General features: G+C 36.8%; 1 protein-coding gene across 4 annotated transcripts in view; it reads right to left on the reverse strand.

The window, feature by feature from the left end:
* arhgap36 (Rho GTPase activating protein 36) overlaps positions 1–19,691 on the reverse strand; it is a 44,104-nt gene that overhangs the window by 11,817 nt on the left and 12,596 nt on the right. For all 4 annotated transcript variants that reach the window (XM_079584497.1, XM_079584496.1, XM_079584499.1 and 1 more), the window contains exons 2-3: positions 5,767–5,923; positions 2,480–2,548 (exon numbers count right to left, since the gene is read on the reverse strand). In XM_079584497.1, the coding sequence (XP_079440623.1) occupies positions 2,480–2,548; positions 5,767–5,923 (226 nt within the window). The remainder of the gene's footprint in view (positions 1–2,479; positions 2,549–5,766; positions 5,924–19,691) is intronic.

A 19,691-nucleotide genomic window follows, 5' to 3' on the forward strand; every position in this document is an offset into this window, starting at 1 on the left:
TTACATGACTTGAACGTATTTATAAACACTATAATGTTTCAGCTTCAGTATGATCACATTATTAACCAGTAACCACATTACAATATTACCTTGTCTTTTAACCAGAAATTGCAATGATAAAAACAACTAGTTTGTCCATTTTTAGGTCCATCTGTAGGTACGCCTTTAAGACAGTTGACATTTTACTTGATTGACTGATTGCTAAACTAATTAAAACATGAGACGGATCAGCACTTTAAAAATCAATTCCACTTCTGCAGGATCTCACATGCATTATTTAAAAAAAAAAAAAAAAAAACTTTATCTAACGTATTCTTTTAAAGCAGCTTAACTGTAATTGAACTTAACCCATCCAAGCTATTTATATCGATGGGAAGGTACAAAGACATGTATACGTAAAGCACTTTTAAATAGCCAATTTAACACCCTAAAAGGACTACACTGAGCTTACAGCTGATCTGTTTTGGCTGGGAAAGTAACACAAAAGCAAAGCAGCCTCGTCTTGTCATCTCTTCTCATCTCCTCCCTCCCCTCTTCACAATCCCTTTTCTTCTACCGCTGCCCCAAGGCTTAAATATCTGGTGGCGGGTCAGGTTGGTCTGGTCCACTGGCCGCTAGTCCTCTGATAAGCTGGATGGATATGGGGATTGAGTCTTCTTTAAAGATGTTCCTCCCTCTACCCTAACAGCCATTCAGCCCTCCCCTCCCGCCACAGTATGCCTGAACCTGGAGCTGACGCACATGCTGAAAACAAGTGCCAGACTGTGGTTACAGGTGGCAGGCGTTTGGCAGAATGCCAGGAACACGGGCAAACAAATCCGACTGACTGAGGAATCAGTGATGCTTTAGCACCGCCAGCGCTCAGAGCAGCTCTGAGATCAGTTTGAGCTCTTCAAGCAAAGTTAAATACTATAACTATAAGTAACTTTGCAACTACATGTCCACTAACTCTCATTACTGTATTAGGAGGCTGTTATAGGTTAGGGTTAAGTGTTAGGGTTAGTAGAATAAGTTGACATGTAGTTGCAAGGTTACTTTTAGTTAGTAGACTGTCGGAAGTGGACCCTTGAAATAAAGCATTACTATTATTATTTACAACATTATTATGTAGGCAACAACACAGTATTATAGTGTTTCAAACATACACTTGGTTTAGTACGATTTTTTTCAAAAGAAATTCATACTTTTATTCCGCAAGGATGCATTAAATTGATCAAAGGTGACATTTAAGACAGTTACAAAAGATTGCTATTTCAAATAAATTCGGTTCTTTTGAACTTTCTATTCATCAAACTGTTTTAAACATATTAAAATATTAAATAATAATAAATAAATAATACATTTTATTACATAATAAAATATTTATTGAGCAGTAAATTAGCATATTACGATTTCTGAAGGATCATGTGACACTGAAGACTGGAATAATGATGCTGAAAATTCAGCTTTGCATTTATTTCAAATAGTAACTTTGCTAAATAACTGTTTTTACTGTATTTTAGATTAAATAAGCCTTGGTGAGCAACATTTATTTAAAAAACAATAATAAATCTTACCAACCCTAAACTTTCGAATGATAATGTAGTTGTCAAATTCTGTCAAAATTCAATACAATTCAAAAGTCTGCAAAAAGCAGCTCTCCAGTCTTTGATGAGCCTCCTCACGTAAACTGGTTTTACACACATTATACAGTTTGAAGGAATTGTTAACAGTTTCAGAATCGTTTAGATGGTTTCAGCATGTGAGTCAGTATCCAGTATTTGAGCTTCTAAAATGATCCCTACAAAGACAAAAACTAAGATGAACACCTAAATAGAAAGGAATGAACATGCATTGCAGGGATGCAGATTGTTAAGAGTAAAGCTACATTAATGTAAAGTATCCCATGTCTTAAAGTCTTAAAGCTGTGTGTCTTAAAGGCCTATGGGAGATTTGCAAGAACTGTGACCCACCAAACAGTCTTGGCAACCAGACTCTGAGGATTCAGAGGGAGCCGCCATTTTTAAGTAACTGCTAAGTCTCTATTCTGCCATGTTCACTAAAAAAAGACTTTGTAGTGTTTTTTATTACTATTATTAGTTGTAGTGTTTTTTATTACTATTATTAAAGTAATGATTTAACAAGGAAATCATGAAGATAGAGTCATATAAGTGTACACATATTAGTTGACATTTGGATGAAATTTTAAAGTTTCACTATCATTTTATCGTGATTTAAAATAAAAGAGATCACTTGAAGGCATGACAAAGTATATATCAGTTGTTTATCAGAGATACAAGACCATCTGTGCTCAGGAATGCTGGCAAACACTTAAAGACTAGTAATTCGCCACTCTCAAACCATTTTAATTCTGTATTGTGATTTTTCAAAATAAAGCAGGATATTCAACAACATTTTTTTGTGCAATATTTTGTAGTCATTTACACAGGTTGCATGAGATTTAAAGAGCTGTTATAAATGTAATATGATCATCTCTTACCTCGCTCTTTCTTTTCTTTTGAGAAGGAGTCAAACTTTCTCCGTAGTGATTTCCTTCTCTTACGAATCTCTGGAGAAAAAGAAAAAACAAGATTATGGTTGGTTTTGTGTATAGACCTGTAAAAAAATATGTTGCAATTAGTTAAAAACAACTTATAATTTGTTGAGATAACTTAAATATCCAATTTAACTAAACTTAATAAGTCAAGCATTAAAACCTACTTTTTTTTTTAATTGAAACAACAATTATTTTACAATAATAGAGAAAAAATATATACATATATCCTAACACAAAATATGTTACTAAATTAAATGATACACTACTTTTCAAAAGTTTGGGGTCATACGATTTTTTTGTTTTTGAAAGAAGTCTCTTATGCTCACCACAGTAAAATGTATGATATATTATTATATGTAATTGTTTAAAAAGTGATTTTTTGGTTCATAATTCTTTGATGAATAGAAAATTCAGAAGAACAGTGCCACGCCGGAACAATCCATTCTTGTTGAATTGGTATTAATTTCTTACCCCAAAAAATCTTACTGACCTGAAACTTATAAATGGCATTGTATTAAATTCTAATGTTTAAAGCTTCTGATTTGCATACCAAATGCAATATGTTTATCACATTTCAACACATAAAATAGTTAGTGGCACATTCAGTAACACAAACATGAGGCATGTAACAGCAAGTCTTCCATTCCCCAAATTAAAATGTGTTCCATTTAAATGGCTGACAGTGAAGCAAAACCCATTAAGCACCAAGAATGGGGACAGAGCTGGCAAGGCAAGCACTATATGAAACCTTCATATTCAGTGAAGGCTGTGAGGAACACAAAATTGGAAGCAAAAACATTTCCTGGATAGATAAACAGCCACAATTATCCATCATTTTTGCTAGAGAAAGAGCATTCTTTCCAAATTTAGAGCTGAAATTACGTAGCTAAACTAAAATACCTTTGTCTGTGTGTTTTCATAACCCTGATGTACTCTGTCTATACGGCCCTCAGGAGAACGGTAAAAGTGGGATTAATTGTGATTCACTTTAGTGGGTTAAAACTTCCTCCACAACATTTTAAACTCAAACCAATAGTTGTATTTACACCATCAAAAATTAACTCCTTAAGTTCTGGTATGTTGGTGGCATTTTGCTGTGCCTTGAACTTAAAAAGATATACTTTGACTGGTTTGAATCAGATGAATTCATAAAGAGGTCTGAGTTGTGGAGCTGAGGAGAAAAATGTAAAAGATCCTGTTGAAATGTCCAGAGAGATAGAGAAAACAAAAAGGGATTGTAGCACAAGCAGAGGGGCTTTAGGTGGGGTCATATTCCCATGACTGCAGGAAATGAGAGTTTATTTCTATGGCAACTGCCCCCAACCTTCCCCACACGCCAAGACATCATGGGCTAAAGCCCCCATCAGAGGGATGATTAGGGGAATGAACAGAACCCGCAGATTTAGGATAAATAATCTCTTCAGGCCAAAGCAGAGAGGAGCAAGAGACTGAAACAAAACAATCACAACAAGTCAACAGCTTCAGCCTGCATACAGCTAGAGTTTACAAAGATTAAGAATCACAATATTTTAAACAGCACGCAGCAAGTTTGAAGAATGCGACTTTCAAATAGCCACCAGCTAACCAGAAAATTAAACGCAGAGGTCAATCACTCATGACATGCTTTCCGAATTCTCTTAAGTGTCTTTCACAAAGTTTAATTTAACTCTCCAAAGGACATTCATCTTCCCTCAAAATAGCTGCCAAACACGTTAATGACAATTCCAAGAGGAGCGGCTGAGTAAACCACCAGGCTGAATCTGACAGATTTCTCCTTTGGGAGGAAAATGTTACGTAAATTTTTCCATAAATTGTGGTGGCTGCTTCCCCATGGGTCAGCTAGAGTGCCGTCGGAGGTCTTCTCACAGATGACCAGTTGAAAACTTCTATAGCGAATAGAGGAAGACCTTTCCTGATCTGACCATGTGAAGTAGCTTGTACGTGCTGGGAATACCACTTCCCACAAAACAATGTGCTTTTCCATGGTAGGACAAAAGAGGACTCTCACATGATACCTCCAAACACAAACACATAGGACTGGCTAGGACAGCTTGTTGAGGGTGAGTAAATTATGGGTAATCATTTTTGGGTGAAATAACCCTTTAATGTTTAACTGTCTGCAACAAACTGGTTTTGATTCATGACCCAAAACTCGACCGAACCAAAAATGTTCATTGTACAAATGTACACTAAATTGTCTTTAAAACCAAAAACTAAAATGTCATAAAAGTACAATGAACTGCAAAGGCTCAACAATATACAAAATTATTAACATGACAAATTTACTTTGCTGGAAGAATACAAGTTGTCCTTCCATTGGACTTTGGCTGAGAAACTTATCAGTTTGGCCCTTGAGAAGCTTACATATGTGATCAAGGGGAAGTCCTTATGAATTCTACGAAATTGTGGGAGATGTTCCTGAGATTTGTTAAAGAAGGAGATATTGAAGAGGCTATAGATGTGTGAAGTTGTAGTATATGCTTAATGCTTTACAGGAGTGTTTGATATAAAGCACTGTATGTGTGTGTTTTTTTTTATCGATTTTATCGACCAGGGTTATAATGGAGGGGGAAGGATTTGAGTAAGTTATGTTTGTATTTAAGTGTATGTTATGTTTTTATTGTTAAATATGTTTGCAAAAAAAAAACATGACAAATTTATAATATTTATCTTGCATAGTTTTGCTTATGGATTTCAAAGAATAATGAAATCTCATCCAATCTGTCTATGTTGACATCTGCCTAATTTGGCTACTTCTGCCGAGCGACAGACGAATTTGTAGAAAAAACCTTGATTGAAGACACAGCCAACTAAATATATAAGACTATTTACAGATATGCACAATAATATGGTTAATTACATTTTACAAATTGGATTTAGAATTTATTTTTCCTTGCTGTCAGTGACGAAGAGGCCTGGAACCTATTTTTAGGTCATGATGAGCCAACACTGGTGTTTAACAATCTAGGTATCGTGTTGGTACGGCACTGCTGTACTCTATCTTACATTTGCCTTTTCCTTGTTGCAGAATCTTATCTGAAGAATTTATTTTTGGAAATCCCCCAAAAATACCTATGAATTGACTGTGATGTATTTGCATGGATTTCTTGGGCATTCGATAAGCATCTGTCTGAAACAATCATATCTGTGACTCTGCAATTTATCGTGCATTTAAATCTATGCACTACTGATTACAAATTGTCACGCATATTACTGTAAAGGAAATGTACCTCTAGGAATGCTGATCTTAAAGTCCAAGTCTCTTCTTTCCAAGTGGTAAAGGGCCACCTCCTGCAGACGTGCTCTTTCCAGCTCTGAGAGGCTTTGGATGGCAACCGGCTGCAGCCTCACGCTCTGCCCCAGCATGGTGGCCCACGTATGGTCACCCTGAGAAAGAGACAGGCGGGGAAAGAAAGAAAGAAAGAAAGCAGAAGTGAAACATTGAAAGCATTATTTTTAGTCTCCGCCTGCCTTTTTTTTTGTCAGAGTTTGGTCGTGACCCAGCTCAAACACACCTGTTTGTCATTTTAAAGGGAAGCTGATTCATGTGTTTTTGATCTGAGCTGGAATTCTGGAACAATATCTCCAGGGTTTACCCTGCTGAAAGTGATATAGTGCCGTTAAAGTGCTTTGCACACCTCTTACTAACCATCCATTAACTATTGTACAGCAAAAGTTGGGGTTAAAGGGTGTACATTCACTCCCAACAGTCTTCAAGAGACATTTTTAGACATTCACAGTTTTAGATATTTCTCCCTAATAGGAACATGTCTTGATAAACATGCCCTAAAAGGCCATGTATGGGATACTTAAAACACAAAAAAGCCTAAAGGTCTAAGCACTTAAAACATGCTATATGCAAAAAACACTATTTGAGATTCTTTGTTTAATTTGGGTTCAAGGATGGCTAGTTTTAGACTTGGCAGCGGGACTGTATTGGGTAAACATACAATAGCTAGTGGATATTTTTTGACCTAATGTAATTCCTCTGACAGCTCACATCCTGTGTGTAGTCACATGTGTTGGCACATCTGATGTGATGACAACAATGAGAAGAACTGAAAGCTAAAACAATTACTGAAAGGAAATGTGCAGCTGATTGACCTTGATGCTTACTAGAATAATGCTAGAATAACTAGATTAAAACACAAAGTCATGTCCTGCTCTATAACTGAGAGATGCTCACATATCCACTTTTAGAGTACCAAATGTGTTAAGTACTCTTAAATTGTTAGAATCAAATCTATGCCTCCAAAACCAATTACGAAGTGACTGAACCTTTACATGAGGCAATTTAGCTTGATTCTCTGGTTCTAAAGACCCAATCATTGACTGATTAAATGAATGTGTGAGTTGTCATCTCACTAGGGTTTAATTGAAAGCAGGAGTGTGTCTGTAATCTTGTTTCCTTGTTTCCTCGTGTCCACGTGGGAGGTCACTTTCCACTCGAGTTGTGGTCACGCAACATGCCAACCGGTGTCGAGAAAAGGATAAAGGTCACAGGTTGTGCTGTTTATTAAGAGATCAGTGAAAACAGCATGACACCCATCAAATATCCTGTCGATACCAGTATTTCGATTGCAAGTAACTGTAAACTGTTATTTGTGAGGCCATCTCTTTTTGAGTTATTATTGTAAATTCATATATTCAGTGTTATATTATGGAACTGTAAGCATCCCTTATACATGTACAATCTTTTATAGGATCATTGAGATATAAGTTGCAAACTGTACTGGTAAAACAACAGAAAAGCTACTGTTGTGTTGACTGGCTGAGCAACATGTTCATTAATGTCGTGTCATTTCAGAGTGGGAAGATGAGAGAGTCTTCAGGGCAATACAAGACACAAAATCTTTCCTTTCCCCCTCCTCCGCTCTGCCCTTCTCTTTCTCACATACACTGTCCCTTCTTTTAAAACAAAAAAGAAAAGGTCATGAACGAAGGGAAGAGCAAAACACAAACACATGTAGAATTACAACATACTTCAAAGTCTACTGAAACCCAAACCACCATCAATCATCAGGAGTATTGTGATCATTTACTGGACACAAAAGCTTTTGTGAGAAACACTTGCCTTCAAGAAACCAAGCAGCCATAACAAACTCAACACACGTCCTAAATGACGTACAAGAAATCTTGTCTAAAATATTTTTGAATGTAGTCATGTTATGATTCAGGCTAAATTAAGTGCATGCCTATGATATAATTATAGTTAATTGGAACATAGGCAAATTTGAGTGTATATCAGCTACGAAGAAACACACTCCACACCACTCCAGTTGGGATCAAGTGTTTATAGGATATAAACAGTGCTGGGTAAGTTACTCTAAAAAAGTCATATTCTAATTAAATAAAAAATGACATATTCAATTCAATTGATTGCTGTACTAATTACTCTCTCTCTAAAAATTATTGCATTACCGGTACTTATTACTAATTACTTTCTAAATCCCATATCAACTTTGACCAGTTAAACAATTCAGGGATAGACATGAAACTGGTCTTGTAATAATTTTAAATAAATAATATAAAATTGCATTAATTATCCTTGAACTGAGCAAAATATTTAACTGTTGATGTTAAATCCACTGTTGTTTTACTGTGTATAGATTGTTCTAGTATTTAATGTAATTACATCAGAAGCAACTGTAATCAAATGACAGCGCAATTAAGATCCCTTACTTTACTTTTTCAATGGAAACGCAATTAAATTGCAGTAATTAATGACTTAGTAATGAATTACACCCAACACTCACTGGATATAAAAGTGATTATAGGATATACTGTCAATAATGTACCTTATATTTTGCGGTGCAAAAATTTAACTAGAAACAACACAGAACAACTCAAGAGAACAGTGAGAGTACCTTTTTAGCTTAAGAGCTCTAAAAAGTTCAGCAGATGGTGTTCATAAAATGTATTCACTACAAAAATTCCAACCCTCAACAATCAAACCCTACTAACCCAAGCACATCTTGAAACCCCTAAGAAGAGGAGACCATAAAGAGTTGAGAATGAGACAAAACTGCATGTGTGACCAAGACTTAAATAAATAGGTGTTCTTTTTAACAATCGCTAGGACCTATTACTTAGGTCACTTTTTCAAAACTCTTCACACAGTGAGCACAACAGCAGTCTATGTGTGCTAAATTGTGGATTATTTATCATTGCTTTGGCACAAAATGCTCTCAAATTACATAATTTATTTTACAGGCCCATTTTAACTTACATTCTCTTTTCAAGACTTAAAGGGATAGTTCACTTTGAAATTAAATTTTGGTATGTTTTAGCTTACCTCAAGGGCATCCAAGATGTAGGTGTTTTTTTCTCCGCAGTAGTTTCAATTTTTATATTTTTAGGTCAAACCGTTTTTGTCTGACAATCATATCATGCAGGTCCACGGTCACTGTCTCAAAGAGCATGCACAGCACAGAGTCCAAATTAAAACAATTCCCCATCGTCCAAATTAAACAATTCCCCATCGTAAGTACATATTGATGGCCTAAGACACGAAACGAGCGGTTTGTGTGAGAAAACGAACGGTATTTATATAGTTTTTACCTCTTGTAACACAGCCACGACCAAGTGATCTGAGGGCGCGGGCGCTTCCTTCTGTGTGACGTGTGCACAGACTGGTGCATAGATGTATACACTAGATGTCGCCTTGGCTACGGCAGTTCATTGGAACGAATGTCTTTAATGCGACATCTAGTGTGTATATGTCTATTCACCAGTCTGCGTACACGTCACACAGAAGGAAGCGCCCGCGCCCTCAGATCACTTGGTCGTGGCTGTGTTACAAGAAGTAAAAACGATATAAATACCGTTCGTTTTCTCCCACAAACCGCTCGTTTCGTGTCTTAGGCCATAAATGTGTACTTACGATGGGGAATTGTTTAATTTGGACGATGGGGAATTGTTTTAATTTGGACTCTGTGCATGCTCTTTGAGACAGTGACCGTGGACCTGCATGATATGACTGTCAGACAAAAACGGTTTGACCTAAAAATATCAAAATTGAAACTACTGCGGAAAAAAAGACACCTACATCTTGGATGCCCTTGAGGTAAGCTAAAACATACCAAAATTTAATTTCAAAGTGAACTATCCCTTTAAGTTTAAAACCTAACATAATACACAACAATTTGCTACATTTCTACAGTAATAGCCTACCATATTGAAATATATTCCAAACATAAAAATAAAAAAACTATCAATTTTGTTCTGTAATGTAAACATGGACCACATATAACATAATATACTGCAGTGAATTCTAAACAGTTGAGTGTCATTCTTGTTTTGTAACGATTTGTTCCCCAAAAGAAAACATTGTATAATGCTGCCCATTGTTAGTGTTTTTTTAGGTCATTGTTTTATGAGTGACAAAGTATGTCTGTTGGGTGAAAACCTTTTATGGAAGAATGAGTTGATTTGAGACATGTGAAGTGTTGTGGTAGTTTTAGTGCATTCTGAATTTGAAATTTACTGCTGTGCCAAGCTGAAAGTTGGTAAAGAGAACTGTGTGAAGAGCTTTGAAAAAGTGACCCATTGAGAAATGGGTCGTAGTGATTGTTAAAAAAAAAATACATAGGGCCTACACCTATCTACAAAAGTTATACAATGAAATAATGATGATTGTGCCAAATTAGACAGTGTTGGCAGCACAAACATAATAGCAAAATTGAAACTGAAAGTTAAAACAATCAGTTATTGTGTCAAATATATTAGTCTAGGCTGTAGCTGAAATAAAAGGAAAATCTAGAATAGACAATGGAAATTTAACATATTGAAGAATAAAATCTTGGTGTCCTTGAATCATAGCCAATCACTGCTTATTATTGAGCGTTTATTGTGCTAAAACACAATGTTCCGCCAATGACAAAAATAATTATTTGACAGGGAACATGAAATAACAGGCTGCTATGTCTATGTGTAAATCATATTCACGCATTAATATCAGAAACAACTAAAACATTATGCAGAGACATACCTGAGCGCATGACAAGACCCAGACAAAAACATCAGAGGCCCATAAATATTGTTGCAAGACCGCTCGAGTACTAGAACAATCAAGTAAACAGTTTTGCGAAACTGCTTCACTTCACTTTGAAGAGATTTTCGTAGCCATCCAGAGCAAACAATAGCTTATTCCTTAAAAAGTCTTTCTCAGCCCATGCTCTTATTTTTGTTCAGAATTCTTGTCCGATTTCCACTTCATGTACTTCTTGAGCCCTGACCATATTTGTCTCCTGATCCTTGAAACCTGGCTCGTGGTCCCTTATGAGAACTGCGACATAAATACTTGTATTTAAAAACACGCTGATGGTTCCCAGATGCCCCTTTTAAATAATTTCAAAGTGTTTGTATAACAGTTCAGGACCGTTCCTGGTGTTCCTATCAAAGCAACACAATCAGATTATTCTTGTGACGATGACGAGTATATGCATATATGTGTGATAAACTTCTATTGTTTATCCAGTTTCATTTACATCTGGTAACCATTTAAATCAGTTGCTTGTTTGAGTGCGCCGGTACGCATGTGAATGTGCATAATTGTGAGCGCATAATAATGTGTGTGAAGATAAACAGCTCTACGATTCGAGTTGCTAAACATCCCGTTGGAAAGTTACAGAGAACCTCTCTGCTCTTGAGCAACACACCAAACCCCAGGCCGACCTATCTGTGCATTTAGAGAACTAAAAGAAAAGTAAAATAAAATAAAACAGCAACAGTCAGCCCTTCTGAATTATTCTGAATTATCCATTTTTAAGCTAAACTGTGTCAAATAATAAAAAGGGAAACACAATATCTGCCCTCACACACAGAGCATCCCTTTTGGGTAACCTCTTAGATCCAAAACAATTAGAAAACCAAAATGTTTCGAACTTAGGCTGACAGCATCCCTCCATTGCACCGAAATTAAGTATGCATTATTCTCTACAGGGAGTTTCCTGAAAGCAAGACACTAAAGTCATCATTCTGTGTGTAATGTTGTCTGGTGGTCTAATCAGTGGTTATATTCATGTACCTGATGGGATAAAGTCAACAAAAGAAAACTGAATCCCAAGGAATTTGAGGTCTGTTTTATGTTTTAAGGCTATTGAAACTGACATGAAAAAATGTTAAACACAACTCCACTGCAGAGGAGGTAAAGTCACATAAACAGACACAATGCTATTGTAGTAGTGTGTGTGTGTGAGAGAGAGTGAGAGACAGAGAGAGAGAGAGAGAGAGAGAGAGAGAGAGAGAGAGAGAGAGAGAGAGAGAGAGAGAGAGAGAGAGAGAGAGAGAGAGAGAGAGAGAGAGAGAGAGAGAGAGAGAGAGAGAGAGCTTTATTTTTGCTAAGATCCATCTCCTACACAAGAATATCAAAAAATCTTTCTAAAATAAATGTCAAAACATAAGGCAAAGCCAAATAGACACTCTGTTAATAAGTGTCAGCCACAAATAATGTACACTGTTAGACATATTATTGTATTTTTGCGGTAACTTACTGGCAGCACTATTGCCAGTAAGTTACTGTAAGTTCCACTTTACAGTAGCTTACCTGTAAATGTGTTTTACGGTATGATGCCCTTACTGCAATTTAATTTTACAGTAAGATGGCCTTACCGCAATTTCATTTTACAGTAAGATACCCTTACTGCAATTTAATTTTACAGTATGATTTCCTTACTGCAATTTAATTTTACAGTAAGATGCCTTACCGCAGTTTAATTTTACAGTACAATACCCTTACTGCAACTTATTTTTCATTTATTTTACACTATTAATGCTATTGAATTAAATAAATTCCAAAAAAGTTACTTGAGTTCATGTACATCAGCATATTTATTATTTACATCACAATTAATTACATTCAATTTATTTGTGACATTTAAAAGAGAAATTCATGCATAACAAATAAAAGCAGATCATGACAATACGCAAAAAAAAAAAAATTTTTAAAGCAAGTACAAAATACACTAACAGTTCTCAGCTAAAACAAGAGAAAATTAAATCAAAAGGAAATGGCACCCACCTCTCTACTAATCCCAAATAAACAACAATATACATTTGTATGATAAAGAACAATACAACAAAAGTTTACAAATAAATAACTGATCTGAGGAATGGTGCTGCTTTTGCCCCCAAAGCTTCCTCTCCTCCAATAACAGCAGATTTACACCCGATCATTGGCGTCAGGTGGCAGCAATTCCTTTCTGCTTATGGGAAGTAGAGAGAGAGAAACAGGGAGAAAGGGGAAAATAAATAAAAAAAGAAAGAAAACAAAACAAATACATCCTTGGACGTAACACACTCAAACAGCAAGTTCTACAGATTGTAGCACCAGCACCAGATTTGGTAGCACTGCACATGTAATATGAGCTTAATCACCGTCTTTCTTAGATTTAGACTTTTGTCTCAGTGCATGCATTTTATGGCGCTTTTCCATTACCAGTACCAGCTCGACTCGACTCAGCTCGTCTCAGCTCAGCTCGGCTCGGCTCGCGTTTCGCTCCGTTTTCCATTGCATAGTACTTCCACAATAGTACCTGGTGGTCGTCATAGCGACGCGACACACACCCGCTACCCACACACACAGGACAATGGAGGAAATCGAGTGTATGCTGTTTTACATAATATTAGTAATGGGTATATCACGCAATCTCTGGCAAAACTATTTAAAAATGCCGGGGTTATTCAGGATACTCAATCTGGCGTGTGCAATGATGGCGCAGTGAATAGTGACGATTCTCGCTGACCAATCAGCAGTCTCCCGTGTGTCACGTCACGTTTTAGTATCGCCTCAGCTCGCTTAGAACCTCGCCGGAGGTGATACGAAAAAAAGTACCTGGAAGCAGGTACTGGTACAACTTTTACACAGTGGAAAACCAAACAGAGGCGAGTCGAGTCGAGGTGAGGCGAGCCAAGGCGAGCTGGTACTGTGCAGTGGAAAAGCGCCATTAGTTTGGCAGGGTCGCCACTAGCTTAGCTTAGCATAATGAATGGAATCTTTTGTTGCTAGCTAGCATGTTCTGAGTAAAAGTGATATAAAAAAACACCTAATTACTTCTTGTGGCCTGCGTATTCACAACGAGTACAAATAGCGATGCAGATTAAGACTAGGCGATTTCCTAGACAGATTTTGACTTGGGACTATATTAGGGTGAAGCACAGGTGAAGCACTGCTACTTGAGTGCAGAGATATCACGCAACACATGAAATCCCAGTCAACATAATAGTAGCTGGCTATTTTTCCTACAGTAGACATAGTAAATGGCGATGAACATGGCTGATTTTGTGAGAGACGAAGAGGGTGACTTCTCAGACAGTCAAGATCCAGAACCATATCTCTATGAACCAGAGTTTTCAGAAGAGGAGCTGCGTGCTTTGGAAATAGAACAACAGGAGGAGGAGGTTGCGATCGCTCAACAACCTGAGGATGTGAGGATGAGAGCCAACACAAACTGGTGGTGTGAGTGTGGGGGAATATGCCGACTGAAAAACTCAACACAATCCAAAAGCGAAGATACTCGGTTCAGGTCACGCCGGTAAGTTGACAGATTTCATGTGTTGCGTGATATCTCTGCGCCCAAGTAGCAGTGCTTCGCCTGTGCTTCACCATGATATAGTCCCAAGTCAATATCTGCCTTGGAAATCACCTAGTCTTAATCTGCATCGCTATTTGTACTTGTGAATACGCAGTAGTAATTAGGTGTTTCATTTTTTTATCACTTTTACTCAGTACATCCTAGCTGGCAACAAAGGATTCCATTCATTATGCTAAGCAAGCGCCGACTCTGTCAAACTAAAACAATGCATGCACTGAGACAAATGCATTTGCCCACCTATCTAAATGTAGGAAAGATGGTGAATAAGCCCTATTTAAAAAAACGGTGGGGTGTTCATATAAAAGAAAACTACGGTGAAAAATAAACCTAGGGGTAATTAGCACATGGTTACAGAGTAGATCGTTCTCTGGGATGCGTTTTAATGATAATCGAATGTAAAGAGTTTTATCTCTAAAAACAGATTAGCTTATAACGCTAGTATATGGGGCAGAGAGTAAGTTAAAGTAAATCGCTAGTTAATACCACTAACAAGGCTCAAAATAGCCTCACACTAACATGATAGCATAATGAGGGTCCTTACATGCAAACTGAAGCATTGAGAACTTTGTAAGTGTACAAACAGTTTAATAAGAAGATACTTAATAAAGACAGTACATTACGCGTATACAGACAGCAGCCATCTTGGAAAACAGTCTCGACAAGTCGAGCAACGAACGCTGTGCTAAGTGATATGAACTGTGACTTGTTCATTTTTGTATTATTATTTGTATTTATTTATTTTCTCTGTTGTGTTCAGTGCTTTCTTCCGGAAACAACAGAAGATTCCAAGTCACAGTTCATATCACTTAGCATGGCGTTCGTTGCTCGACTTGTCGAGACTGTTTTCCAAGATGGCTGTGTCTGAATACGCGTAACATACTGTCTTTATAAAGTATCTTCTTATTAAACTGTTTGTATACTTACAAAGTTATCAATGCTTCGGTTTGCATGTAAGGACCCTCATTATGCTATCATGTTAGTGTGAGACTATTTTGAGCCTTGTTAGTGGTATTAACTAGCGATTTACTTTAACTTACTCTCTGCCCCATATACTAGCATTATAAGCTAATCTGTATTTAGAGATCAAACTCTTTACATTCGATTATCATGAAAACGCATCCCAGAGAACGATCTACTCGGTAACCATGTGTTAATTACCCCTAGGTTCATTTTTCACCGGAGTTGTCCTTTAAAGGATTCACGGACACCCTGAGAACAGCAGGGACAAATATTTAATGGAACTGCAAAAATTGTGTACTGGTGTCTGACTGATTGTGGTGGCCTGTCCGGGCCAATTTTTTTGTACCAGTCCAGCATAAGAAACTTACCTAATTTGATGTTCTCCACTCAAATTCGGTGAGCCTCTGCAGAAACGTTGCTACCCGGGAGTTGATGGCAGTCACCTTTCTCTTTACAACACCTCCTGTCTTTCGACTTGTGCCAACTTTGGCCGTGCACAACCTCTTCAGGGTTGATCCTTAAAAAGAATCTTAAAACAAACACAGGTCTTACATTTTCATATTAACACATACAGTAGTCATCTTTAAAAGCGGCCCTTTATTTGTCTTAATATAAATAATGTAAGAAACAAGATATGATTTTTTAGAGAGAAGGAAATGAATAGTGGAATAAAGTCGTTATTTTTGTGTGTTTTTTGCAAACTAAAAATATTCTCGTCGCTTGATAAACTTAAGATTGAGCCACTGTAGTCACTTGGAATATATTAACGATCTCTTTAATAACTTTTCTGGGCCAGCAAGATTCATTCCCTCTGAAAGCCTATGGTGGAGTGAGACAGCTCTCAGATTTCATCAAAAATATCCTAAATTGTGTTGGGAAGATGAACGAAAGACTTACATGGTTGGAACAACATGAGGGCGAGTAATTACTGACAGAATTATCAAGTTTGGATGAACTAACCCTTTAAAGTATTATTTAAATCATTTTATATTTTTATAATCAAAACCTTCTATTTAAAACATTAAAGTACACGTGAACCGGAAGTTGCAAATTACTTTTCCCCAGTGTTGTGACGTATTTCCAAGTGAAACGGAATATTGAACAGAGGGCAGGGTTTTACTTTAGCGCTCCTCCTCTCCATCTCTCGCTCATAGCACACTAACGGTTTGAGGGGAGTGGTTAAGCGTTTTCCAACCCAAGCCGTCAAGCCTACATCATCAGAAAAGGAACGCCATTTCAGACCGGAAGTAACTTTTCAGACTTTGATTATAGATTACCACGGCAAACTATTTTTTTCTGTGTATTAACTTGCACGGATTCATTGTTCACCACAAGACTAGTAATATGCGCTAACAAAGTAAATAATCAATCAATCTTGATCAATCTTGATTTTAATGCTGACTTTAATCTCATAACATTGTTATCAAGAATTTAAATGCATTCCTGCCACTTCTGAGGCTCATTAAAGTCCCAGAGAACCGGAAGTTGCAAACAACTTTTTTCCAGTGTTGTGAAGTATGAATTTAGTTGATTCTGATTTAATTTGATTGATAACTTATTCTTCCTGATTGTGTTGTATTATTATAACTCAATATAAATTAATCTATGAATTTGACAAAGGGCCCTATCATACGTTTAGATCGTTAAACCAGGGCCCAAAATATGACACATTTAATATGGTTAAACGAATAAATTAAAGAAAGCGTAGGGCCTGCAAGGCTCCATTATCACATAATGCATCTGATAGATCTATGACTGCTAGATTGATCACTTACACAATCAGATGACAATCGACACTGAAAAAAGAGAGAAGAGAATATAACTTTTTAGCCTACAACATGCAGGAGGGAGAGGGGGAAGGGATAGGGGGGCCGTTTTACCAATAATTAGCATAGAATTTCTAAAATATTTTGCAATGAAAATTTATCAATTAATCTATTAGCCTGCCTTTATATTGCGTTAAAAGCGTTACTATTTTAAGCATGTCTGTCCTGTGCAGAGTGAATCCAGCACGTATGATACTATTATGTAAAAATAGCTGTCACTTCAGAAATAGTTTGCAGCTGTCGGTCCAATACATCTCTTACATCGTGTTTACACTTTGTTAATGAGAGGATTCACATTCATATTCATTCTTTATTGTCCTCAATAGAGGAAATTGGTTCGCGAGCCCGAAATTCGCTAACCTGCATAAATCGACATTGAATTTAAATGGCGTTATGGGCGGTGAGTAGATTCTGACTAACTAACTTGAACACCCATGTTTGGCCATTGCGTTCAAGAGACCAACAACTACTACCGGTAATCTGTGATTGGCTACATTGCTGCAAAACGCGTTGTAAATGGATAAATTTTTCGTTATCCAGAGCGTGAACACAAATAAGCACAAATATACACTGGGGCGTTTGGCAAATCTGTTACGCCAAAATATTATTACAGTATCAATTGAGGGTGCTCTTGCTTGCGTTTGAGGGTGCATAGCACTCCCATAGAATCGGCCTGGAGCGAGAGCGCGAGAGAGTGCCTTTGAAAAAAAACACGCTAGGTAACTTCAAAATAGCCTAACGTCACACACATTAACGGTATTTTTTTAAATGACGAGTAAAATATGCCTTAACTGGTCGTAAAAATTACGGAAAACCATTGTTTGTGTAAATACTAGATTGGGTCCATCGACTGGAAAAGGCAGTCAGACATAATGGGATATGAAAGCGGCAGTTTTTGAGGAAAACTAAGTTCCTTCAGAACTTAGTTTTAGATTTTAGATTGTATTATTTACTTTCTTCATACATTTAGCTATATTTAATTGATATTGGTAATAGTTTACGCTGTAAAAGTAACATAAAATAAATTTGTTCAGTTAAAGTAGCCTACTTACCTCAGAAAAACTCACAGCTGGCGTCTAGCTGTGGCGATCCACTCTCAGCGTTTATGCGCGCACTTGACACACAAACCACACAATTTTCATCTGCAGAACACAGGGGAAAGAACTATAAAACATTTTTATATGACATTTTAATAGGCCTAACACATTAATACAATTTCCGCACGTTAAAAAATAAATACGACCTCACGTTATGTCAATCACGCCTCCAAAACTTTCGTCCGTCATAAAAAAAAATCTAAACGGGTTTGCTTTTCTGCGTTTTTCGCATCCGTAACAAGCAGTTTGAATGGTGCTTTGACGAAAAAACACATACGAAAATTTCTGACTCAGTGTGCAATGGCCTTTGACAAATTCAAAATGAGTGTTATGAAACACAAAAAATCTAGTTAACGTTATACCAAATGGCAACAAAACAACTATTATTTTTTTATCTTTATGCACATGATTCTCTCATGTGTTGTTTTAAATCTTACCTTCACTAAGTTCTAGTCTGTATAAGTCTTTAAACACCAAGCCTGGTAGGTGCATCATAGAAATGCTCCTAGCAAACACAAATAGCAAAATCAATACATTTAAACATGAAAGCTTATCCAAACATCAACCAAAATGTTATCTGACAAATACATTTTGCATAAATATTGAATCTGAAAAAATAACTTACCCATTAAAAAAAAAATTGGTCCTCTAAATAAGGAAATAAAGTGGCAATTTCACGTGCGTTGTTGGTCCGAAGTTTGTGGAGTTGAGGTTCTGTTTTTCAGTTAGGTTTCAGTTAAGATAACTTAGGTGTGCTGGCAAACGAGAGTAAAAGATAGTTTGAGGATGAATACATTATGATATTTGCACATCACAAATATTGTCATAAAAAATATCATTATGAAATACGTATTGTAAATGAGTTAAAACACTTAACTTACTTTGTGTTTTCACTGTTAAATGCAAACTCCGTATCTGCACTGCGTCACGAGTCAAAGATGTAAAGGGCCTAGTCTGTGAGAAAGGTTTAGGCGCGCACATCATATAAATATAGTTATAAAACAATATAATGCCATGAAATACATGTTGTAAATTAAGTTAGGTTAAAAACACTTACTTTCCGAGGAGTTTTCCCCGTTAACGTTACAAGCAAACCTCGTCGTCGTCAGCTCCGTATTGAGTCAAAGATATCGCCTTTGAGAAAAGTTTCGGCTCGGTTAAGCGCGCAGAGCATTTAAGTATCGCTATAAATCAATATGTTATAAAAATACATATTGTAACGTTAGATTAGATAAAACACCTACTTTCGTCGTTTCCCTGTGTAAAAGCAACCTCATCCTGGTCTGGTCCTCATCGCGCGTCAACGGAAATGCCTTTCTGAGAGCGGTTTAGCCGTGCACAGCACATACATATTGTTATAAAACAATATGATGTAATAAAATTATATAAAATGCATATATAAACACTTAATATGATATAATATCTGCGTGTTCCCTCCTCATATGCCTTGCGGCGCGAGTCAAAGAAAATGGCGTCTGTGAAAAAAGTTTCAGCTCGTTTCGTCGCGCCCAGCGCGTAAATGTCCCGGATGTAACTTAACTAATTACACTCTCTCGGTGTTATAGATTTAACTCTACATATTTTCACCAGCCAGAGGGTGCGGTTTACACTAGCAGTGTTAATTCAACACCAGAAAATTAACTCTTTAATCTAGGAGTCCTTAACACCAGGATTTCAA

Source organism: Phoxinus phoxinus (assembly GCF_949152265.1).
Source record: "Phoxinus phoxinus genome assembly, chromosome: 2".
Lineage (NCBI taxonomy): Eukaryota > Metazoa > Chordata > Actinopteri > Cypriniformes > Leuciscidae > Phoxinus > Phoxinus phoxinus.